The sequence below is a fragment of the Zonotrichia leucophrys genome, chromosome 1 (assembly GCF_028769735.1).
Source record: "Zonotrichia leucophrys gambelii isolate GWCS_2022_RI chromosome 1, RI_Zleu_2.0, whole genome shotgun sequence".
NCBI lineage: Eukaryota > Metazoa > Chordata > Aves > Passeriformes > Passerellidae > Zonotrichia > Zonotrichia leucophrys.
Window position 1 is genome coordinate 69788991 of NC_088169.1, and position 26180 is coordinate 69815170.

General features: G+C 41.1%; 1 protein-coding gene across 1 annotated transcript in view; it reads left to right on the forward strand.

Moving 5' to 3' along the window:
* Window positions 1-26180, forward strand: part of FLT1 (fms related receptor tyrosine kinase 1) — a 108976-nt gene that overhangs the window by 28241 nt on the left and 54555 nt on the right. The window contains exons 5-11 of the mRNA XM_064716787.1: window positions 2962-3124; window positions 3212-3348; window positions 4895-5069; window positions 6999-7116; window positions 9003-9172; window positions 9575-9734; window positions 23925-24039. Of these exons, the coding sequence (XP_064572857.1) occupies window positions 2962-3124; window positions 3212-3348; window positions 4895-5069; window positions 6999-7116; window positions 9003-9172; window positions 9575-9734; window positions 23925-24039 (1038 nt within the window). The remainder of the gene's footprint in view (window positions 1-2961; window positions 3125-3211; window positions 3349-4894; window positions 5070-6998; window positions 7117-9002; window positions 9173-9574; window positions 9735-23924; window positions 24040-26180) is intronic.

Sequence of the window (26180 nt, forward strand, 5' to 3'; positions counted from 1 at the left end):
GGAGAGGAACGGAGCTGACCATTTCCCGGGGGTTAAACATCGGTTTATTGAAGGTGATGCTGGATCTAAACACTGCGAAACTAACTGGGAAAAAGTTTTTTTCTCATAGGGGGTGAAAACAGGATTATAAAGGAGGGGGGTGGGTACAGGCGGAGCCAATCGGGAAAGGTGAGGGGATGAACTTCACAGAACTGACACTCCAGGGAGACCAATAATCAAAAGGTAAAGGAGGTGTCCTGGGACCCCAGCCAACCACTATCTCCAGAGAGGAGAAGGTTCTCGAAACCTGGGAGGAGGAAGGGAGTGATTGACTGGACAGGGAGGAAACAACTTTCACTTATAAGGGAAACCAGGGGAGGAGTAATTACATATCGGCAACTATGAATAGCGGTTACTATAGCAACTTAGCTGACAGGCTAGCACTGGCGGGAAAAACTGGGGGAACGAACTCATTTTACACATAATAGGGGAGAACAATACATAAATTGGGGGAATAACACAAGAAACTTAACAACACACTACCACATGGCTGTACTGTGTTAATGCCACCAGGTACCAAAAGCATTCAGCAAAGATGGAGCAAAGAAGGAGGCACAGCCTATACCAAAAATAGTTGCATTTGAAACAAAGTACAAAGAAGGTAAAAGGCCAAGAATGCACTGGGAGCCACAGTGATAGGGTTCACACAGATTAGTATGTAGACAATAAATTCCATGTTTACTGCAGCCGTCGCAACAAGCTGATTCTTTGAATGCCTCTGACTCACTGTTGGTTCCCATCTGAAAGCTATTATTGTGGCTGAATTTATCTTCTGCTGCTTCAGTGGGAGTCTCGCTCTTATAGCACAATGTTTCTTCATAGGTTTTCTACTTCTCTCTGTGATGACCAAATGGCCAAGGTTTTTGGCAAGGCCTTGAACTACACTGGTCATGCTCTGCATAGGGGCAGGACCAGATGACCCTTCCAACCTAAATTATTTTGTTATTCTTATTGTGTTATTCTCGGATCCTCTGCCTTGTACCGTCCAGGCAGTGATCAGCATGGTGACTTCAGTTTTCTGAAGTTTTCCTTCTCATAACTTAGTGTTGTGTTTGCTTTCACAGGTGACTGGTGTAACTTAGTCTCAGAGGTGCAAAAGAATTATACAAAAAAGATGTGGCTCTAGTGGTTTTGAGGAGTGTCAGATGAGTAAACTGTACAGGCAAAGATTTGCCTCCAGGATAAGTAAGCCTAGTGGACATTCAGACAACTCACAAAATTACAAGCTGCAAAATAGGACTCTTCTGGGTGTTTTGGTTACTTTTGTATTCCTGGAGTAAGGCTAATACAAAGTCAGTAATACATCAATTAAGTAATAAATGTGCAGTGAATGAATTCTGTGGGAAATGCTAGTCTAGGAAAGCTCTCACTCTCTGGCTTCACTTTCTTCCTGAAAACATGTACAGAAATATGTTCAGAAATAGTTTAATTTTCACTGAAGCAGGGAAAGGATAAATCCGATTGAAGCTTATGAAAACATAACTATTAACTAGTTAGACCAAAGTTGAAAATGCATTTTGTTTAGAACAGGAATTGCAACAGAGCTCATAGGGACCAAGATATTGTTGAATGGTAGCCAGCAGGCTGTAACATAATGGGCTTTACTTGTGTGTGTGCTACACACACTTCCCTGTGATTTGCATGCTTATTATAGCATCTTATCAGCTGTTGTAAAGATAAGGAATTCTACCACGTCATTTTGTGCTTTGTATTTATTGCTCATTCAATTCATCGCGAACTTGGTTGTTTTGGAGGAAGTGGCATGAGATGAGTGAGTGTGATCTCAGGGGTGTCCTTCTGCACAGGCAGCATCGAGGGTGGCACGTTGTAGGGAGCAGCTGTACCCCTTGGGAGGGAGACAGACTTCATTCTGCTTCCCCCAGCCTCCGACAGCCACCCATGATGGCTCTGCTTGTGGGAAGGAAAGGGCTGTCCAGCACACAAGTCCTCTGCTCAAATAAAGGGGAAGAAAGAGATGAAGTGACACAGTGAGACTGGTGCACAGTGGGAAGTGAAGGGCTGCAAGGTGCTTAGTTGATCCAGGGATCTTTCCTTATGAACATAATTCATTTAAACTCTGCTCTGTGCCGTCTTGAAAAATATCTTATTTTTACTATTAAAACAGGTGTTATTAAAAGTAGAGTCATATCCAGGCTTTGTACTCATGGCTGATATCTGTGCTGTCCAAATGGTGGCATTTATTCCATCAATAAGGTATAACAAAATAGCATGATCTGAAAATGAGGGGTTTTGTCTGAGATCCAATGGCTGTGTTAGGCTTTACTCCTTCAGGTTTTCCTTGATATCTTATTAAAATGGGGCTTAAAGTGTAAAGGATCATAATGTAAAAGGTAACTTGTAGTGCTGACAAAATGAATGTTTGATCCCACATGGCAATAATTTTTTTGTTTGTTTTTTAAGTCTTTTAGGCAAAATAAATACGAAATGCATGGATTGAATCCTGGTAGGAATTTCTTAAAGACACAAAATGACAGCAAATTAAGCCCATTTGTCATCTCCATTGAAAAGTGTGTATTTGTTTCTCTGTGTTGGAACCAGGATACTTAATTGCAAAGGTTCCTGGAGATGAGCACTTTAGCTGCCAACCAGGAGCCAACAGAATAGCAGCCCAACTGCTGAAACTAATGGTAGTGTCAATCTATTGTGTCATAAATTACATCCTGTTATAAATAATGAAATCCTGGAAACAAATGCAACATTCGCATTCTTCACACAGGTTTTTCCTCTATTTTATGATGAAAATGTGACTTGAAAAACCCACATTATTAAATGTCATTCTTTTCACATTGATTGGCATTTTTTTGGGTGCTTTTTCCCCCATCCCCTTTTTACTGGGCTATTTTGATTAGAGGGTAGACACGAGGATGAGCTGTTTTTCTGACGTGTGTTTGGCACTTCCAGATTCCACGAGAAACCCTAATCCCTGATGGCAAGACAATAATCTGGGACAGCATGCAAGGCTTCAGAATACCTAAGGCAACGTACAAATTCATCGGGCTCCTGAGCTGTGAGACGACCGTCGCTGGGCACAGGTACAGCACCAAGTACCTGACGCACAGAGAAAGTAGGTGTCATTCTCCACCCCCTGCCTCCCAGAAAGCACCCTGCCCTGCTGGCATCACTAATCGCTCTCCCTCTTTGCCACGTGCAGCCAACACCATTTTTGATGTTCAGCTAAGCACCCCGCGTCTCGTCAAGCTGCTGAAGGGAGACAGCCTAGCAATTAACTGCACTGTCACTGCAGCCTGGAACACCAGAGTGCAGATGACATGGACTTACCCTGGAGAGGTGAGTGCTGTGGCTGGAAGGCAGAAACCAGAGGTTTCCCACAGATCATGCTGCATCCAGCATCCCGGGAGGAATTCTGCTTCGGAATGCTTGCCATTGTTTGCATTCCATCATTTTGACCCTTGCTGACATGTCTCTTAAGGTTTCTTTTTTTTTCCCTCTGATGCCTAATTTCATAAGTAAACATGTTTACACAATGTGCTCTGGTTGTATTGCATAATCACAAGCAAACGCTAGATTTGTTTCATCTCTGGGAGCTTCTTTTCGACCTGATGGAACAAGCGAAATTTATCACCCTGTCCCAGGCAGGCGCTCTCTCTTGCGACAAAAAAGTTTTCAGTGAGACTGTCTTCTCAACACATTCATTCCAAAGACTGGCAGACAGTCAGGCACCCGATTTGAACATGTTTGGAAAAGGTATTTTGATTTAGCTAGCAAAATCTCATTTGTTAAGTGTCACATGAACAATCCTCTTGTTTTGACAACTACAGGAATGATCTTGAATGTGCTTCTCCACCCCCCACATTGGGAGCATCCCCATAAATATTTGTCACTTACAGAATAACTGCCAGGGAGTCCGTGTAAAACTGATAAGAAATTTGACATTAGCTTAAGGTTTACAACTCCCATTCCTTTCATGTCAGTTTGATTTATGCTGGTGATTCAAGTCAAGATCATTTATTATGTCACTCATTGTATCTAATCACAGGCTGAAATTATGATTGCATTATACAGGGAAGATTAATGCAATTGTTTATTGCTTACTGTAGCCATTTTCCCTGGCATTTTTTCACCTCAGAAATAAACAACTTAGCAACAAGAAATGCTTCAAATATATTATATTGCTCGTTGCTGCCCTACCAAGCCCTATCTGGGCACCACACTTGTGAAATTGCGCTTTGTTTTTATTTAGATGGTAACTGAAGGGTGCTCAGTGTTTATAAGACATCAACAATGTCCTGGGTTAAATAAACTTTGAGGCCAAATCCTGAGGGGGAGTTGCAGGAAATAACTCCTCAGAGTCACATTATCTTCAGTTCCACCCTGTTATTCCCTTGCCAAATCTAGTCCCTTTTCCGTCTGTAGCATTTCCAGAATTCTCCCCTCCTTGTGTAAATGTCCTTTTCTTCTGCGTGTCTGTTCCCTATGGCACTGAATCCAGGCATCAAATTATGTGCCTGGATATATCATGGCTTCAGGGATTTTTAGGAGCAGTGCTGGACAATGGCAATGGGGAGCTGGGCATGTTGATATGACAGGCTATACAAAAGGGAGGATCTTCCTCCCTTTATAAAAGTACTAATTTGGATGCCATGACAGCTTGGTTGAAGACAGGGATGAATTGCCCTGTAAGGTTGCTTATATTTTTTTACTGTTGACCCTCTGGAAATGTTACGCGTCTTTTGCTTATCTGTGCTGTACAAAGACATCTGGGATTTTTTTAATTAAGTTATGGTGACAGTACAGGAAAATAAAAATCTCAGGAAATACTCATGAAAATTGGTTTGATCAAACTCTTTCTTGTTCATTTCTTTGGCCCTTATAGACAAGGAGAAGAGGTTCTGTAACGCAGCGTATTGACCAGAAGAATTCAGAGGCCAACATTTTTTACAGCATCCTCGTTGTGGACAGAGTGCGGGACGTCGATAAAGGCCAGTACACCTGCCACGTGAAGAGCGGGCCGTCCATCAAGGCTGTCAACACAACTGTCATTGTCTATGGTAAGAAGTGGTGCACACTTGGGGGTTATTCAGTGCTCCTGTACCAAGGTCAGCTGTGTGATGGTTTTACATTGTGACACAAGGTGGGAGCCATCGCGTGCAGAAAAAGGGAAACGAGGGAAGGAGGCTCCAGGAGGGAAAACCTGTGCTATTTCCTCCATGACTGTTTTCTACTGCTGGCAATGCGCATGTTAATGTTCAATTTCATCACTTTTGTCTGCTAAATATTGTGATGGAGCTGTCCTCAGTCAGTTCTAGGAGATACAATCAGGCAAATTCTAGTTTGGGGGGAAAAAGAAGGTACAAGCATAATTTAAATAGAAGAATGACACTTCTGATTCTATGGTACTTATGCATTTCTATGAAAAAGATAAACAATAAATACCCTAACTCTACATGGAGCTGGTAGCTGGTAGCCCATTCAAAAAATGCAAATCATTAATGTGGTTTTACAACAGGACTCTTGATCAAGTTCCCTATGGTTTGTCTAGGCCTTCTGTGAAATCTGGAAATTTCTGATATTATTTCAAATGCATATGAACAAGGACTTTTTTTGCATTGGGTCTCTTGGGAAGTGACCTTCTTTGGGACACCCTGTTACAATTAGAACTAGCTGCCATCTTTGGAGCACCATTGGTGTTAAGGCCAAGTGGCTGGTGGGTGTCCTCTACAACAGATGACTCATGGTCAGAATATGGATTTATTACATATTTTCAGCAGTGTATCTTTCCTCTCCTATCTGGAAGTGTGGACTAAGCACTCTGTGTTGGTATTCTCAGAGAGAAATTTCAGCCCATTTTCTATAGAATTTAAGTTCTGAAATAAGGCACTGGGAACATAGGATGAATCATGATAACCTCTTACTATATCTTAAACAGATAAACTGCAGCTTTCAGAAACAGAAGTTTAGATTATAATTTAAATCGGAGAAGTTGGAGATTAAAATTAGAGTCAGAGAAGCTGGGACTGTTGAAGTCAGCCGGCATTCACATAAGCAGCCCCATCTATAGGATACCCATATTAGAAAGAGACTGTATGAATAAAGGTTTGCAGAATCAGGGCTGTATCTTTATAACTTGACTTGTGTAATGAAATTACTTATTTGTCTTGTGCATATTATTTTCAATGTATGTGGTAGGTGTGATTAAATGTTGAACTTGTTTAATGGATGTCCATCATCCTTATGCAGTTCATAATGTGAGTAAAAATTGTACCCCAGGTACCATCAAAAGGACACTCAAACATTTCTTATACTTTGAATATTTTATTTTGCACAAGCTGGCAGGGGAGAAAGAGATATTTTCCAATGTATTGTATGAATTTTATTGCCTCTTGGAAAAGCCATCAACTTGGCAGAGAGTTGGAGACAGGGGGCCGAGAAAATGGATAAGAACAAATTCCAGCAGGTTGTTATTATTCCAGTGAAGTGACAAAGATTTGTTGGTTTGATGAAACAGCTGTTCACCAATGATACAGAAAGTTTCTGCCTTTTCCTTTGCTATTTCTCTGAAGGTCCCTTAAATCGTCTCTGGAAAAATATTTTCTTTTGGAACATTCATTGATCCTTGGCCTGTAAGAGTGGAAAGGTCATCTGATCGTCCTCAGTTCAGCCTCCCACATACTACAGACCACTTTATATCTTGTGCCATTTTTTCTGGCTGGACACAATGTGAATTTGGCTAGAGTGTATCTTCTCCAAGCAGATTCATGCCCTGGGAACTGCCTCTCAGTTTCTTTATGTATATTTATGGTATTCCTTTATATTTTATAGATCTCTAGGAGATTAGGCTCTATTCTTGCTGTTAACATGTGGGAGCATCAAAATTTGTAAAGATAATTTTTATTTGGAGTCACATTTTCTTTAGTAGAGATACTCATTTTGCAGGGTGAAAATCAGTAATGCAAAGCTCTTTTTTTATTGTGTTTAAGATAAAATGTTCATTAATTTGAAACGTCGAAGAAAAACTGCACTGGAGGCTGTAGCTGGAAGAAAATCCTATCGTTTGTCAATGAAAGTGAAGGCATTTCCCTCTCCAGAGGTTATATGGTAGGACTACCGTTACTTCCACATGTTCATCTTGGACCTCTTTTTATAATAGAGTTGGGGAGGGTCTTTTTGAAGTTTCAGAGCTGCCTGGGGTTCTGAGAACATTACTTCCCTTTCACAAGTGCAAGAAAGGAGATATGGAAAGTTTAAAGATCCTCAAATAGGTTGGATATGTCTCCTCTTGAAATCAATGGATGCTTCATAGCTAACTATCTCTACCAGCTTTGACTGAAGTGTTGCATCCAGCTTTGCTCAGACTTAGATATGAAACCTGAACTTGCTTTTCAGACAGTAAGAGAAAGAAAAGAAGGCTTTCATTAAAATAAATTATTGACTTGAGTCATACAGACTTGCACTATTGCAAAAACTGGAAGTTGGTATTGTTATGCAGTGATCTGCAGGTTGTAGAGCTGTGATCTGCAGGCACAGCATTCACTGGATCATTCATTTTGTCTCATGTAAATTGTGTTAAGAAATTTTTGGAAGAGTTTTTTTAATTAATCCAATCCACTTTCATATGCAACAATGTTATCTATTCATGATCTCAAGGATTTTTTCTTTTAAATTGTTTAAAACACCAGTAGCTCTGGCTCAATTAATTGGACTTTAACAAAGGGTCCATGACAAGACTGATTAAGAACAAAAGCTATACATACATGAATAGTGGGAGTACATGTTACAGCCAGGAATTAATTTTGCTCCAAAAGTGTTGTCTTGTTTTACTTATGGCTTCATGTGGAAAACTGAGGGGTGAATGTGACACTGGTGCCAGCCATTTATACATAATTTTCTGTTCTTCCAGTGTTTGAGTTTATTGACTACACATACAGATTCAAAGCTTCTGAACAAAAAAAATGTCAAACATTGGAACAAATTTTAATTTTTTTTAAATTTAAAGTTGAGGTTGGTCAAACATTGGAATAAATAGTCCAGAGTGGTGGTGGAGTATCCATTCTTGGAGATACACAAAGCCATACTGAAAATGGTCTTGGGCAATCTTCTGACACTGCTTTGTACAGCGCATTAGACTAAATGACTTCCAAAGGCTTTTTCAGCTGCCGCTGTTTTGTCATTCTGTAAAATGCACAAACAGTGAAATGCCTAAATCCGTGAGTCCTTTGACCAAATTTTAGTGCTCATCTAATCAGAGTAAGAGTTTTTTCTAAAAACTTACTAAAATTTGTGAATCATTTAGATAAAATCCATCATTATAATGAATATATGTTGCACCCTTCTACTAACATCATGTTAACCTTCTTGCAACTTGTTAAAATGCACTTTACAATGTAGTTTAGACTTCGAAGAAAAATATTTTGCTTCAGGAATCTGTGTGTGAGCAACAGTAAGTACTTTCTGCATTGATTTTCTGTTATCTTTAAAAACATTCTCTTGATAGCAGGATATCTGATTCTTAAGTGCTTATCTAATCTACTTACTCTTCCTCTTCCTAAAATCACAGCTGTGCTTGGAGTACTGTAATACTTTGTCCCAGGATGTATTCTGAGGTCATAGAGAAATGGCCAGTGCGAGATGATGCAACCTTTATTTCTGTGACCCACCCTTAGCTGGTTTTTACACTAAATGGAGGTCACAGCCATGAACAACTGGGATCTTCAGAGACAGAGTTGGAATTTTCAGCAACTCTCAAATACCATAGAGCCCCAAGAGTCAGATTCTTATAAATTTTAATATATAGAATAGTATTCTCTAAAGTGGTTTACAAATATCAGCAATCTTATTTGAATGGAAAGGACAAGCCTGTGGTAAACAGAATCTCAGACTGGAAATCCAATCCCTTCCCAAAAGATTGAGGGATATGACGTAACATGGGTGGTTTAAGAAGAAATGATTTTCAGAATTTTGATTTCTGGAATTCCATGAAACAGGTTAAAAGATGGGCTACCTGCTGCTGAGAAATGTGCCCGCTACGTGGTTAAAGACTATTCCTTAGTCATCAAGGATGTTGCTGAGGAGGATGCTGGAAACTACACCATAATACTGAGCATTCCACAGTGGAACTTGTCAAAGAATCTTACAGTCACTCTTACTGTAAATGGTAAGTTTGCAACATGTTCCCCTGCTTCTCCTGAACACGTAAGTGCTCAGTTTTCTCTGAGCTGGATTGTCACCGATCCTGCACACGTCAGGGCATTGTGGCTCTTCTGACTGACTTCATGGACCCAAACTCAAGCCTCACATGCAGGGTGAAGGATCCATCTTTGAACCAGAAGATGGATGCTGGTTTTCATTAGAAGTGTTTCTGTCCTCTGCAGCCACATACTTGCTCCTGATGACTTAAATGTGTTACTAACCACTTGTATGACTTAGGACTGTTTTCTTTTGTTCTCCTGGGGATTTTTCTTGTTACTCACACTACAAGAATGTAGTATCTTTATAATCATGCAATATGTTGGAATTAAGCTGGTTTTAATAGCTTTCCAATTTTTGCCCTTTCCAGTGAAACCGCAGATATACGAAAAGGCCGTGTCATCATTCCCTGATCCCAATCTGCATTTACTAGGCAGCAAACAAGTGCTGACATGCACTGTGTATGGTATTCCTCCACCTAAAATTACATGGATGTGGTATCCCTGTAAACAAAACCATTCTAAAACAAGGTAGGACAACATCTTTACTTTCATTTAGTACGTCTTCTTTCATTTAGTACGTCTTCTTTTACTATTACACCTATTTTATTTTTTTTTTTTTTGTAAGAGTAAAGCTTACTGTAAACATTGCTTAGTTAATAAAAATTGTCAATTTTTTATTGATATATTTTTTGGTGGACATGTAGTCACAACGCAACTTTTTCTCCATCATTATTTGAAAATGGAAGCCAGAGTGGTTATTTGGTATTGCTATTTGGGTTTATTTACAGTTCACAACTATTCATGCATGCAGTACTAGTCCAGAAGTGATAATTGCTTCTGCATTTTCCTGAGAGAAGACAGTGTCTTGCAAAGTTCACACGCTTTCACATGGAGGTTTCCTCCATGCTTTTCTCTACACACAGTGACTCCTATGCGTGGTTTCTTTTGAAATCAACAGAAAACATCTTAGAAATTTCTTCCATTATGAAGGTCAGATCTGTCCTGTGATATGTTTATTCACAGATTCAGTTCAGCAAGCTAAATGTGCCCACCATTCTCCAGATGATATTTTAAAAGGATAAAGAATAAATGGCACTCCACAAGCTTACTTGATGCTGATGTGGTGCTCAACTAATCCTCCTTTTACATTTTAGCTTTTTTTTAAACTCTATTTCTTATAATTAGGAGCTTGTGTTGACTCACTTATCCACAGCCCTTCCTGCATCATGAGATCTGACACAAACTTAATGATTAACACTCAACCTCCACAACAGCATTATCATTAAGTTGCTATTGGAGGGTTCAAACAGGCAAGGTACTTGGATCACAGCCCAATCAAGCAAGATATTTAAAAACCTGACAAGTTTAACACACAACATTTTCTCAGTTTCAGTTGAAGAATAATCACACTCCACAGGATTTCACTTGTTTAACGCTTTCATAGAACTGGGATTTAGCACTAGGCAAATATTTAAGTACATGCTTAATTGCAAGGGTACAAGACAGGTTCTTCAACTAAATAGGGCATCTCAATACTGAGTGTCTCAATACTAAACATCTCAAACTAAGATATCAGTGCTTTGATATCAGTGAGAGAGTGGTCAGCCCTGCCTAGAAGCAGAAGTTATTTTTCCCGCTATGTCCTTGGGATTATGCTAATGGCTGTCTTTCTGTGCCCTTCTCACCAAGAGGTGGCACTAGCAATCTCTCCTCTTGCCGGAATAGTTATTACCTGAAATTCTCCATTTCAAGGACAGGTGAGAGCTGCATCTCCTCTGTCTGGTGTGTTACCTTACAGTGACAAGTTGCAAAACTTATTTTTGCAAATAGATGTAAGAAAAGAGAAATCACAACATCTTTTAACTAGAGAAACCTTGAGAAAGGCATATACGAAAATTTTAAGTATTTTAGTTTCTTTCAAGAGTTTTACAGCTATGAATACTCTGGATTGAAATCCAGTGCAGGACTGAAGAAACAGTTGGTTCTTCCTTGGGAGCTGGGGTGGTGCTCATCTTTTGTCAGCTATTTCCTTCTGTTAGAAGCACAGGTTTGCACTCCAGAGCAGGACAGCGAGTCTTCAGAAGAGGAACTGACATTTGTGTGCAGTTGTTCAGTAATGTGCTGAATTGTAGACTCCATTAAGTGCTAATTAGGAGTGTGTTTGAGCAGGTGATCAAAGGAGAAACGTAACAATTTGAATCAGCTATTGGCTCTGTTACAATGTTGTTTCCAGACTGGCTTCCAAATTACCTTCATAATTGTTCTGTGATGATTCCCTTTAACCCTCTCCCCTTCCTTCTCCTTTAAGTACTCATTGAAGAAGTATCCTGGAGAACACTATTTCTAAGGCTTTGCTTAAAAGGAGTGGGATGATTCCCTCTGAATAATATGACAATTAACTATTGCAGAAAGACAGAAATACCTGAATAATTACATTTTGCATCCTGCTCCTGGAAGGGAGCAGAGTGGAGTACCTCAGCAGCTGGCACACCTTGCTCAAGCTGATGTCTGTTCAGGTGTTCTCCCTGAAGAACTGGAAAACCCTTTAATCCCACCTGTTTAATATACTTCCCTCTTTGTGTGATGGGGGGTTTGCCTAAACAAGAGATTTAATGTGTGTGTACCTTGTGCAGGAGGTAAGAAACATATCTTGTTCTGCCATTACTGCACTTTTTTATATTTATCTGCCCAACGTCAGGTTTCCAATACTAAAATGTTGCTCTATTTGTGGTCAGGCAGTGCTTGTTTCTGTACACAGATGTACCAGGTACGTTAAACAATGAACCCCCACAGGTTACCCTTCAGTGTGAGGTAGTAGAGATTCTCAGGAAATTCCCAAGTCCATGTCATAGGACAGAGTGTGCACTCTGACAAAAAAATGCTGTTACTGCAAAGACTTTGCAGGGCACTGCTGGCTCCAAGATCTGTTTGCTGCAATATTTCTTTATATGTGTGCTTTATATGTACACCCTGTGAGCACTGTCTCTGCTAGCTGGGGACTGACTGCCTAACTTAGATGCTTTTATTTTTGAAGGACTGTTGCCCATGGCCTCCTTTAATAGCAGCTATTAGGTTGTGTGGACACTTCTTTCACTTTATTTTCCAAGCAGTATTTCAGTTACAAAAATCTAAAAATACCTCAATGAATTCCATTGCTTTTAAATGCAGATATAGTTTAATGCTTTCTGATTGATGCAATCAATTTGCATAACTCTTCTCTCTACTTCACTCAGGCCAGTAACAGGAGACCAGCCAAATTAAATAATTTCCATAGTTTCCTTGTAGTAAATAACAATAAAAGACTGGTAACATTGCTCAACAAATGTGAATTTTTGAAATGTGGAAAGACCAACATCATTAAAATGTCCCTGTTCTTTCTTTTCTGTTACAATTACTTTGTTTACTCTAACTCTTGCCATTAATCAACCTTTTTAGCTAGTTAGCTAACTAGATATGTAGGTGGAAAGATTCTCTTCTGATGTTCACCCAAACAAGGAAACATAGAAGAGTCAAGGAAATCTGTGTAGGGCAAAAAACCAATATTCTGGGGTTTTTAAGCTTATGTAGATCTATTAAATTTAGGAATGGCAGCCAAAAGACAGTAGAAAACACAATGCAAATTAAAATGAAAATTAATTATAAAAAAAATTAGTCTGTCTTAAATGACTGAGAAACAGCTTTTCCAGGGCTAGCTTACTGCAGCATATGCTGCTGCTCTGTAGCAGATCCATTCCCACGCTGGGCAGCCCCCAGGTGTTCAGTAGACACAGAAGAGCACAGCCCTGTGGAACACTTGTCCTGAAGTGCCCAGCAGCCTCCTTAGCCTCTTTTCTACCCCTCTGGAGCCATCCTATCCATCCTGAATTTGCCTCAGGCTGGGTTGTCAGCAGAGGTGTGTGGGGGCAGGCAGCAGCAGGGCTTGCTGAGGGTCTCCAGAGCCAGGCAGGCTGGGATCCACCCAAAACAGATCAGTTCTGAGCCTGCAGAACAAGCCTCTGCATGCCAGGAACGTGCTTGATGTTAATGGTTCTTGACCTGAATCTCTTCAGTAGATTTTGTTTATCTTAAACTGACCTGGCAGAAATTGCCAGGAAAGGCATGTGAGACACTGCTATTGCTCACTGGAAGCACAGGCTAGCTCAGCAGCTGTGCAGCGTTGTTTGGGGCCAGTTTCTCTCTATGGACATTTCTATGTGGGCAGTTTGAGAGAGATCTCCAACCTTCGCCAAGGTTTGACTGATTGGCCCTTCAGAAACAGCAGACAGTTGCAACACTGGAATTTTACCGTGGATATTTCAACTCTCCCATCACCTTGCTGCCTCCCTCCTCTTGAGCTATCAGTTTTGTTTAGCCTCAGACTGAAAGTTACGTTTTTATTTTATAACCCTGCCATCCCATCAATCTGTGGGTTTTGGCTTTTGGTTTTTGGGTTTGTTGTTTTTTTTTTTTTCTTTTCTTCCTGTGTGTGTGTTTGCTTGAGAGAAATGTAACAGTATTATGGAGTTGCTTACAAAAGCAAAGTAGATGGGGAAATTGGTACAAGATTCTCTGCTCTCCTGACTACAGTGTCAAGATATGAACTCTACTTGGTGGTAAAACCACCTGATGGTGGGATTGGAGATGGAGGGCTGAATACATGAAGTATCAGGGAGGAAAAAACTTGAGGTGCTCCCTGAAACTTCTGCAGAGATACAGAAAGACTGAAACTATCATATTGACAGTGCATGGCCAGACTCCCAGCAGCTTCAGTGAAAGAGGAGGCAGGCCATGTGTGCATAGCAGTCTAATTGCATTTCTGTGCTGTTTGTGTGGGGGTATTAATAAGGGATTGAAAGGCAGAATCATTAGGATGTGCTTGGATAGACGATCTGGGGAAACCAGATTTGGGACGTCAGTGAGGTATGTAAAATGAACAAGTAAAGAACAAATGTTAATTGTACTTAATTAGGAATGTACTGAACCACCCAAATTTAATTGTTGGATGTCTGCAAACACTGATGCCCATTAGTTTGCCCACAGTGACTTGTTTTGTTCCCTATGCCACCTTCTATTTTGAGGAAGGGAAAGGCTGAGTCCTTGGAGCTGGTATAAGTAGGTCAGATGCCATTAACAAACAGGTAGTTCTAAAATGACTTTGCTTAATTTGACATGTGGCTGAATCCTTGGCTCTACCTCCACACTGGCTGAGGATCTGGTGGCCTTTGTGCCTTCCACCCTCTGCTACAAGAAAATCATCTTACAGCAATCTAGTAATTGTAAAGGTACTTATGGGTACACCAAAAATCCTACTGGCTATTCCCTTATTTTGGTGGGGTTGGGGAAATAGATTAGAGTAAATAAGAGTCAAACCATGTGGTTTTTTACATAACCTTAAAAAAATGCAGAGGAACTGTCACAGGTGTACATTGCAGCAGCACAGACTTCCAGGGAACTTGAAGCCAAAGGAAAAAGAGGAGTGAAACAGCATCTGATCTGCTTCAGCCTGAATAAGGAATATGCTCAACTATCTCATTCTGCACTTTCACTGGGAGCCAAAAGCCAATGCTTACTTGTGAACACATTCTTTCCTCCGAGTAGAGCTAAGTCCTTGTTTTCAGTCACTATTATGGAATTTATAATATTTTTTAATATTTTGTTTGCAAAATGCCATTCGAATCAGATCTGGCACATCCATATGTTTACGTAAGCTTGACAAATACATGCTTTGTACTGAGTACAGTTTGCCCCAGTCTGTCCACAGGGTTACACATTGACGAATTTATTCTGCAAGTATAAATTACTTCATTATGGATCTTAGTTGAATCAGAACCTTAAGCTTTCAAGTTTCAATATTGCTAGTTTCCAAATCACTTCCAATGAAATTTTTAAAAAATTAAAACAAGAAGCATTGTATTATTTATTTTGTCACGGATCAATCTTCAAACATAAGAGCTACAGCAGGATCCAGATGGTCAGGGATACTCTGCTTGGTATCATGCTTTTATTCTCACTTGCCTAGGTTGGGTTGCTTTTATTTTTTCCCAGTTTCTTTTTTTTACTTCTTGCTACCTTCACAGGGATGGTCTCTTAGCTGTACTATGTGCGGTCCGACACCCAGCCTTAAGGAAAAACACTTCAGGGTCACGTAGATGGCGGGGTGTTTCTGCTTGATCTTTTGCTGCGTGTGGCCCAGCCCTAGGAAGCCAAGTGTGTGACAGGCTGCTCGTGGGGATGCACGACGTGAGCGAGGCCCCGCACGCTGGCAGCTCCGAGCCAGTGGGGAGCCCCAGCCCGTGGCCAGCAGCCTGCTCCTGCACTAGCAGGGGCTCCTGGCCAAAGGAAGGCTCCAGGTCAAGCTCTGTGTGTGCTGAGCAGTGATTATGAATGGAGTGCTATTACTGGATCGAGTACACCTTTTACAAAAATATACAAACTTTAGTTAGCATCCTCTTTCCTTTTGTGTGTACGCCTTTCAAAAAGCCTTTGCAGAAGGCTTTGAACAGGCATGTGAGGTAGGATTGTGCTCAGAAAAAAGTATTCAGTTAAAAAATAGAAAACAGAGGTTAAGAGGGAACAACCAGTTCTTGCAGCGTAGGGAGGTGATCAGTGAGGCTTTTCAGGAGCCGGTGCTGGGGTCTGTACTTGTCAACACATTCAGAAATAACCTGGAAAAGGTGGCAAGGAGGTGACAGTGTTTGCTGATGACGACAAGTTGTTCAGATTTGTAAGGATGAGGGGCTGATTGCAATGAAATGCAGAACTCTATGAATCCGGGTATCTGTCTGAGTGAAAAAGTGGCAGGTGAAATTCACTGAAGATAAATGTGCTTGATATACTTAGGGAAAAAAAAAAATCTTGCTTTCTTATGTAAAATACATGTTTAAAAGCTGTTGGCTGATCTTTTCTACTACAAAGAGGGATCTGAGTGCTGTGATAGATGGGTTTGTAAAAGTGAACATCACCATGAGCAGCTCAAAAAGAAAATCAACTGTTAGGAATTACCAGGAAAGAAACAAAGACCACAGTACAGAACACCACGATATCTCCACAAATCCATAAATTATCCATGTCTTTTATGCTACAAGCATTTCTGATCCTTTCATTTCTAAGGATGCAGCCAAACTGGGAGGTACACCAGGAATAGCATCAAAAAGGATCAAAGGAATTTCAGAGAATGAGAGGAATGTGTGAAGGATGAGTGAGGAGGGAGATCAAGACTCCTGCAGACTGAAAAAGAAATTACTTTGGAGATACAGGATAGAGACTTACAGACTTGTGAAAGATACATGTCCGAGGCTCAGTTGTGTATATCTTTTCCAATTCAAGAGGTAGGGCCATTAGATGAAGACAGCAGGAGCAGAATTTGGAGCTGGAAAAGAGATTTAGCTCCTCATGTAGTGGATAGCATAGCTGTGAATCTCCTTGCCAGAAGATTTTGGGGATTTGAAAACTTTCTACAGTCTTGGAAGAGAAGTGTAGAAACAGTTTATATTGCGGGAAGTTCCTGAGCTGATAATAATTGGTGACTGGGGGAGTATTAGAAGGAAATATCTGAAGTTAATCCCACTCTTACTCATCCCCAACCATCTGCATATGGTCATTGTTGGGACAGGATATGGGGTAGATGGATCCTTGGTCTCACATCCATGCCTGTCAATATTTTCTCTTCCTGTTTTCCCTCTAATTAACTCCCCTCTCTCCTTGAAAATGTTTCCCTCCATTCTTTCTCATCCTTTCCTTGTTTTCTGCCTGGACTTTAGTCCCCCACTCCAGTCGGCGGAGAATTGCTCCCAGATCCCTACTTGAAGAGAAGTTGAAAACAATTCATCTTGAAAAAACACAGCCTCAGTGGGTCAACAGCTTGTCTGTCTCCTTTGCTAATCTCTGGAAAATGGAAAGGGTGAGAGTGATGCTTCCAGCTTGTCAGCAAGATGGGCAGTATGGAGGACTGTGTAAATAGGCTACTGAAGAGTTATTCCTTTCTAGAACCAAGAGGATTCAGATAGGACAGAAAAGGAAAAAAGGGGAATTTTGGCTTTCTGAGAAGTAAGGAGTTGTGAATACATGTATCTTGGAATATTGTAGACATAAGGTTCTGTCTAGAAGTTGAGTGAGCTATTAGAACTGAGTTGCGCAAGGAAAATAACTTACACTAGAGGGATCTGAACAATATCTTGGACTTTATTTATAGGGAACATAAATTGGAAATAAAAAGAAATTGAGTGCAAGAGTGTACATTGTATGTATGTTTTGTGGACTTTCTCTTTAGGATTCTGACTGTTCAGCCAAATTGCAAGATCCTCTTCTTTGCAGTACTTCAGACTCCCAAAATCAAACGCTTTTTTGCCCTGAAAGAAATTCTGGGTTCTTATGGAAATCTCAGGGGATAATGCTATAGTTCCAGTCAACATCCTGCTTCTTTGTGCAGGACATGATTTTTGCTTTTGCACAGAGAAAGTGGAGGCTGAATCACAGTGGCTTCATGGGAGATGAGAGTGAGTACAGTTTAGTAAAGGAGGGAAGAGAAACAAGGAAGGAAGGTAGGTTTGGCTGAAATATGATGGTATTCTGTGTCCATGAAGAATGCTGAGCAGTGTGAAGCAGAAAATTAAAGATCAAAAAGCAAAATATAATCTTCTGATAAGAGAAGGTGAGAAAATTTCAGATGACCTCAGTATATGTGGACACCTGAAAAATGCTGTTAGGTTCTCTAGCGGCCAGAGCATCCAAGTGATGGCAAAGAAGTTGGAAGCAAAATGGGGTTTTTTTATGACCCTCAGTCTCAGTCATCTGCATTTTTTGTTGTGAGTAACTGGTGCTGCAGGGTGCTCAGGTGTGCAGTTATAGAAGTGTTTTTTTTCCTGTGGAAATATGAGTGTGTGATGATGAAATACTGAAAGTTGGGGTAGGTAACATTGCTGTTGGCCTTGCTGCTTCTTTTGAGATAGCTCAGATCAATCAGCTTTCCAGGCACCAAACTGGAATAGTTAAGGGCAAGTCATAATGTTTGGAAAGGATGAGTATGAAAGGGAAACACCATCCAGTTATCTGGTTGCATATCAGTAATAGCAAGAAAGGCAATGTGCAGATATCAAATGCTTCCTTTTTTGATAGAGCCATGAAAGTACACAAGAAAGCTCTAAATGCCATCTACCCTACTCTTTTCTTAGATACCCCCCAGGCGAATGAGGTTTTGGAACATCAGGGACCTGATACTAAATAAACAAATAAATGAATAAACAATAAACAATATAAAATATATCTCATTCCTACCACCTGTAGTTTTCCTCCTAGCTCCACCAATGCACATATTAGGGAAGGTGCTTGGGATGAGCTCCCAGCTGCAATTTTGCCAGTATTTTGACCTCTAACTGATTGATTTTGACCTAGAGCAGGAGCACCTGGACCATAGCTTCTTAGAATCATAGAATCACATGCATAGACAAAGCTGGCAGGGGGCCAGCACATGTTCTCCTTCCCCCACCCCCATAAAGCACGTTTTACAAACTCTACATGCTCCCTGCTACTATTTTTCCTCTCTGTTTCCTGCCCCAGATTGACTCAATATTCCCAAGGACACGTGGCTACACCAGCCCTGTGCTATCAATCACGCCGCACTGGACACTGAGGTGCAGAGCAGGCATGGCCCATGCCATTCAGATTTTTTTTTTTGGCAACTTGCAAATAAAAAACAATTCCTATGTATTCTTTACAATTCCAGGAATTTCCAGAGTTCCTGTCTTAATGTTAGTGTCATTGCCATTGCCTCTTAAAAGACATGAGTCAGCCCAACTTGAATTTGTATTAACATTGCCCTCACGCTGCTAGGAATTGCTGCCCTATAAAAAGGATAGCTGCTGAGAAAAGTATGGTGGCTGCCAATAATCACTCTAAAAAATGGGCACTGCTGGTGACAGGATGGTTTCCTCTCCCTCCCAACAAATCTACCCCAGTGAATGAGAGTGTGAGTGAGGCTGCCAGGGGCTTTGTCAAGAGGAATGCTTGCTTAGAGGTTTGAATGAAATTCAAGTTACACGAGGTGATGATTGCAATGGCCTCTGGAATCACACAGGAGGGCTTAGGAGGGAGAAGCTGGGAAGACAAGGAGACAGAAGATGAGTATTTTTCCAACTAATCTGTCGATTGAGGCTCTTTCACTGGTATTTGTTGTTGCACTGCTTGAACTGAAAACTGCAGTACTGTCTTTGGCATGGGGAAGATGAGTCTGGATGGGCTAGATCTGGGGCTTTCAATCAGAACTGACTGTCATATGTGAGGTCAAACCATCCTATGAGTAACTGGACAAATTGTTTACCTCAGCTCCCATGCTCTGCTATAAATCACTGAGCAGCTTTTCTTCTGAGACCAGTAGTTTCATCGGCAGGGCTTCAGCTTGGAGCTGGTTTGTAGTGTGATTTCAGTGAAATACATCAAGATGACATGAAGTACACTCTTACCCTGGAAACTTTTCCCTGTTGATAGTTATAAATACACCATGCTATTGTGCTTGGCATGCTGCACGCTGATAGAAGTGAGGGCTCTGAAACTCATTAGGAGAGGGAACGGGCTGTGGAGCGGAGCGAGGACAGTGTGGAGCGAAGGCTGATCACCACAGCCCTGTCCAGAATAGGCCATGGGAGTTTTCTTATCTCGCTTTGGCAGGAGGTGCTGCTAGCTTCCTGTGCGAAATCACGAGCATATGCTGCTTTCCTCTTGTTGTTTGGCTTCCTCCGCTACACAAGACGGTTCCCAGCACTGTGATTATCTTTGCATCTTCAAACATGGCACACTCTGCTTCCTCAAGGGCTTGATGTATTCTCGAGTAGCAGGCTCGCTCCCCTCCCCCCAGCCATTTCTCCAGGGCCCCCACGGGTGCCAACTCCACACATCACAGACCCTTTTTAAAGCTGGACTTACTTCTGGTTGCATAACCCATGCCCAGCCTCTCCAAATCCGTGTAAATTCCCGCAGCTCTGGGTGATGAGCAGGTCTGATAGCAGAACTCACCCTGCCACAGGCAGAGCCACTCTCACCCCTCTTCTTCCCTGTGCTGTGCTTCTCTGGAAACCTTACAGAGAATTAGTGGCTCCTGTTTTTACAAAAGGATGGCCTTTTTCTCAGGCTCTTGACACAAAGGCCGATGCATGCCTGTGCATGCACCAGCAAATGTGCATGCCAGCACGCATGCAGGCATATGGGAAAAACTGCTTGGGGTGTGATTAACCCGAGTGCTCTGCTTCTACCAGCCCTCCACCAAGGCAGCAGAGTCTGATTACCTTACTTTGAGGTTGTGTAACTTCTATAAATGTAGGTTTGTACACATCTCTGTTAGTATTTCTTATGTGGGATCTCTACACGTGCAAAGTTGCACCCACAAAGGAGAAACAAGAAAGGATCTGCAGGGACGCAGGTGAAAGAAATGCATAGAAATGTGCTGGCAGATATCAGCTTGTTTATCAATCCCTGTGCACGCTGTGTGCTCGTTCACTAACCCAGCAGTAACCCTGCTGTAAGATTTCCTGAAGATGCAAAGCACCAAGGCTCATCCCACAGCAAAACATTCCAGGAATTCATGTACTCTGGCAATATCTGGAGTAAGATTGAAATACCTAAAACGCAGTAGGATTTCCCTGCAAACACAGACAGTTCCTGCTAAAAATGCAATGCCCTTGTTATTTTACTGAGTGGGTACTTTGAAGAAATTGGTAATTTCCTTGAAATCAGAAAAATATGCAGCTGATGTTATGTGAGGACACAATCTATGAAACATCAATCGAGTTAACAGGAAAATGATTGCCTATTTTGGTTCTAGCCAGCATGTTTTTTTGTGTTTTCATTCTTCTCTCTTTCTTTCCAAGCATCTGTGCTTAACACAAACATTTGGTTTGATGATTACATTTAAGTTCAGCAGAACCTTTTCGCTTTCTGTTACAAAATGCCAGTTGTTAGAAGCTGAGGTCAAGTTAAGAGGCAGGACTTTTGACTCATTTTTCCCTTCCCCATCTCTACCTGATGCTGTTGGCTTAGGCAGCATCTTTCACATGGCACCCCTGGCAGCAGAAAGAGGTGGGATGACGGAGTATTAACCTGAGTAGCCAGCTCAGGATAATGGACACAGCTCGTGTGATGTCCCTGAGCTATTTTAGTGTATTTGAGGTTAAAGTGAAGGGTTTTGGCAGCTGATGAGAAGAAGCATCTGGTTCTGCATCCAAAGGGATGAGTCTGAGTCTTGTCCTGGACTCTCTCTGGCAGCCGTGCTGTAACTGATCCGTAAACGTTTGCTGATCCAGCAGTCGGTGGAGTCGAAGTTGTGTGTACAACAGTACTCACACCTCCAGCTGTGTGCTCTTGGATGCAGCATTCCCAGCTTGATTGTGACTCTTTTTTTATTAAACCATGGACAACAGCTATGAAGAGTACTCTATTTTCTACTCTAATTGCATTAACGCGGTAACCGCCAGTTCGGACATAGAATGGAATGTGATGTCAGTAGAGTTCACATATGTGCCTCCAGGGCTAATCTAGTACTTTACATGTGTTTTTCTTGTTATTGTGATGTTATTGTGGTTATGATGGTGGTTTGCATTCTGGTATTAATGAGTAATCAGCATCTCATTGTGCTAAGCACCAACAAAGGCATAGCACTGTCCTCATCCCTAAGACATGGCAAACTAATACATACAGTCTTTTTAAGGAATTGTGAGGAAGAGTATAATAATAGCAACTGAGTCTGGAGGCTCCAGAGCTGTAAGAAAGGAAATTGGAGATGCTTTTCAGAGATGCACAAGCAGCTTATGAATATGCATTATGCCTTCCTTGTGTCCTTTACCAAAATATGTGTAAGGACTTCTATGGTAAAGAGTACAAAATTTCAGCACTGTAAAAATAAACATAAATACATTCTGTGGGGATAGGAAAAAAATAAATTAGGAGGCACGTTCTAATATGCATGAAGCGGGATTTTGGTGTCTCTGTTTTCCTGTACAGATTGCATCCAGTCACAAATGTGCTTTTGATGCTGCCTGTTTGTGTGTCTGGCATCACAAATTGAGTTTTGATATCTTCTATGGTACGAAAATGTTACCAGCTTAGCCAAATTATCATGCCTTCTGTGTTTTATTCTGGTTACAGAATAAGACTTCTTAAAGCTTTAAATGTGCAAAGTAAATGGCTTCTACCTTTCTGAATAATTTTAACCATTTTTCCCCATCTGAGTGCAAGAGGTGCCCTTATTAATGCACCTGTCTTTCATTTACCCTGGCCTCAAAAACAATGTATTAGAAGTTGGCTTTTAAACCAGAGTCTGATAGATGTGGTTGTGTAGATAGGGCTTTCCTGCCAGGCTCTTGCTCCCTGTCCTCTCTCCATGCATGAATTGCCATTGCTTTTTTCTGGGTTTTTTTTTTTTTTTTTGTCTTTTCAACATGCTGATCCTTTCAGTGCATATTTGGGCAGCCCACGTTAGTTTCCATGTCATTATTTCTTTAAGCTGTAATATCTGCTAAGTCATTGGCCAGTTGGACGCAAAGCTGCACAATTAAAAACAGGCTGGTGTAAAGCTGGTGCACCATTGGTACTCTAAGCAACACAAAGTTTACTGTGCAAAGCAAACTGCACAGTTTAAATGAAGGGAAATGAACCTCATTCTTTGGTCAGGATTGCATCATATTCTGTTTTTCAGTCACTGGGCTTTCAAGTTCATTTCTCCAAACAACTGTTATACAAGTCAGAAGTATTTGATTACAGATAGGACAGCCATTATCTTTCAAATCCAAGGAACACAGTGTATTTGAAAAAACTTCTTCAAACTGAAGGGTTAATCTTTGCCAATGATGCTGGAATTGAACGAGCAAAACCTAAATTCTGGATGAAAAACTGAGCTAGATATTCTCAAAGAAGAACAGGATCAGGCAGCCCTTAAGAAGCATTCCAATGTGTTTATCCGTGTGTACCAAATCAGACTTTAAGAAACAGATTATCTCTACCACGACCACACCTGAATGTTCTGATTACAAGCCAATTTGTTGCATAAGGCAAAAACATTTTATCTCTGGGACTTTCATTCATTAAGATGTATTTGATTTTCCTCCAGATGAATTATCATTTAAATCCCTTTTTCATTTGAGTATAATTCTGTTTAACTTCATTTTGTTCGTTTGCAGGATTATGCTTGTTTTTACTGTGTCTTGTAATCATTGAGCCTCATTATTAATATCTTGTTGTTTTGTAAACTGAACTAAATAAATATTGAGAAATTAAAACTGGCATAATCTTTTGTTAAAGCAGAAACAACCTGCACAGAGCAAAAGACCATCCAATGCATTATGGAATGCATCTTGAAACCAATATAATTTGTCTTGAGTTAAAGGCTAAAAATAGTATGAACTCGTGTTTTGGCCATGTCTGAAAACAGGAGCATTGGAAATGGGATGTTGGTCTTGTACATCTCTGTGTTTAGGCTCTGACTGTAAATTCTGGCCTCACAGTTTGCAGTGGCTTAAATATGAACATTTACTCCAGAGAGCTAACATTCAAGGAGCGGATGTGGAACTGAATCCAGTTATCAGGCTCCAAACCTCAAGATGTAATGAAAAGCAATTATACTTTCCTGGTTGTCACAGCACCTGCAGTTTTCCTGACTGATCACTGTTTTCAAAACAATTGTTTTGTCTTATGTGTTGAATTTCTATCAAGTTTCTACCACCAAATCAATAACATTTCAATTTTTCTTGTCTTTAGGCACGGATTTTGCTTTTATACGGAAGGATCTTTCATCCTGAAAGCTGGCAGCCACGTAGGAAACAGGATCCAGAGCATCACTGAGAGAACAGCTGTAATAGAGGGCAAAAATAAGGTATGATTCCTAGGAGCAGATAACCTTTCTGTGTGACAGCATGTGTTGAAAAGGCACTGTAAGATGCTGTCAAGGTAACAGAGAAGAAGCCAGCATTTTTATATTGTTTGGATTTGAGGACCTGCATACATGCAGATAAGTTTCATACTTGGTATTTATCTGCTGAGAGTATTTTTTTTCTGGTGGCTGTCATGTAAAGGTAAGTGACATGCCAAGAGAATGTATCAGTGGGATTCTCTATATCTGCTCTCTTATTCGTGGTCTGAACTATCTTGGGGTACCTCAGAAGCATGGGGCAGGGTTCCAGGCCATCTTTGCCTCATTTTGTGCCATTGCACAATTTTGTGGTTTTTATTCCTATGAGAAATTAAACTATTTACACTCATTAGCCAACTTATTCACAGATGTGGTCCTAGTTGATTAGATGGTGATGTCTTTTTTGGAATAAATCCTAAAAAGCCAAAAGAATCCAGATTATGGAAGCAAAGTTTTAGAGAAGTCTCAGTCACAGACAGCAAGATGGGATTTATCTCAGCAGTGTTAGCCATCTGAATTTAGGTGTTAGTTGAAGTGTCCCTTCATGGGTCATGGGGACATGCGGGTGACTCTGAAGGGTGTGTGGGCCTGTAGTCCACTGGTGTCTAATGTGGAAAAGAAAGCCCATGAGATTAACTTGCCAAGGGCTAAGGGGGCTTGTCCATCAGTTAAAGCCTCAAATCAGGGGTACCCTAGATCAACTGCACTTCCCTGGGATAGACATGAGACTTATTTGGTGTGGTTGGGTAGCCTGTGCTACAGAGCAGCTCAGGCGTCATAACACTGTCAGAGTCTTTTTTCACAGGCTAGTTTTGTTTGTGGCTGTAATAGCTAAAGAGATTATAAATTTTAAAGCCTATCTCACTCTAGACCTTCAATTTTTAATGACACCAAAATGTCTTTTGTAATTCTAAGGGCACTGGGGTTAAAGGTCTCTTTTCCATGATGGCTGCCTTCAGTTTCCTGCACATGAAAATGGGTATAAAATGTAGTTATTCTCATGTCAAGGCCCTTTCACACACCGCAGCATAAATAGGGTTTTACGTGCAGCCAAGAATCAGATCTGGGACTGCATTTTGTCCGGCTGTTTTATTATTTAGAAAGTATCACAGGTGTCCATGGCAGCATTCCAGTGCGTGGGAACAGGCTGGATCCCAGGGAGGCATTTGCTCTATTTAGCTCTACGTGCCTAAAGATCAAGGCAAAGATGGGAGCAAACAGTTTCCTAGGGTACTCTATCATAGGAAAGCACATGAAAAATGAAGCGTAAGGAGGGATTTGAAGGAGGAAAGGGAAACAATTTCAGGCATAGGAAGACACAGTCTATTCCACAGGGGGAATGATGAACAAGATGATAAGAATCAATTATTTTCCAGCAGTCATATAGCCGTGCTATGGGTGCAGTCCTGCCTGTTCACAGGGTGCAGAAGGAGCTGTCTAATGACCAGATCTCATTCTCCTTGTGTACTATGCATTTTGGAGACAGCAGAAGAGGAGTGGCTAAAATATCAAAGCAACTTCCAGTCAACAGCAAATAAATTCCTCCCTGGAGGAAGATGCTAATAATGGGTCCTTGCGGTAGAACTGCAAGTCTTTGGCAAGCAGCCCTTTTTAAAAATGTGCCCAGAAATGAACCAAGGAATGGTCCTTGCACGGAAGGATTTGCACTGAAATTTATTGATCCTCCCTTGTATTCTTTGTCTTTTTGCTCTGTAGTTCAACTGAAAAAGGTCTACCTTTCTTTGCTTTACTCCTCCTGGTCTCTATGGGGAGGGGGAGGTTAGTGAAACAATCTCTGTACTCAGCTTTTTCACAGCTTTTCTAAAGTTTCTCTATTTCTGCTGCTCTTCCGTAGCTTTCCAAGCACAGCTGGACTGCTTTTGTACGTAAAAAATGCTCCCTAAGCCCAGGCTCCTGGCCAAGCTGAGAGCTGCACGATTAGTGCACACACAGCTGCTCTAGAGCATCCAGGATTATTCTTTTAAATCCATGGGAGTCTATGGCTTTTCACTCTTCTCAGCCCAAGACTCACCCTCGGCGCCCCTGAGCAAACTCAAAGAGCCAGCGCAGCCAGAGCCCTTGCCCATCTGCAGGGATATTGTCAG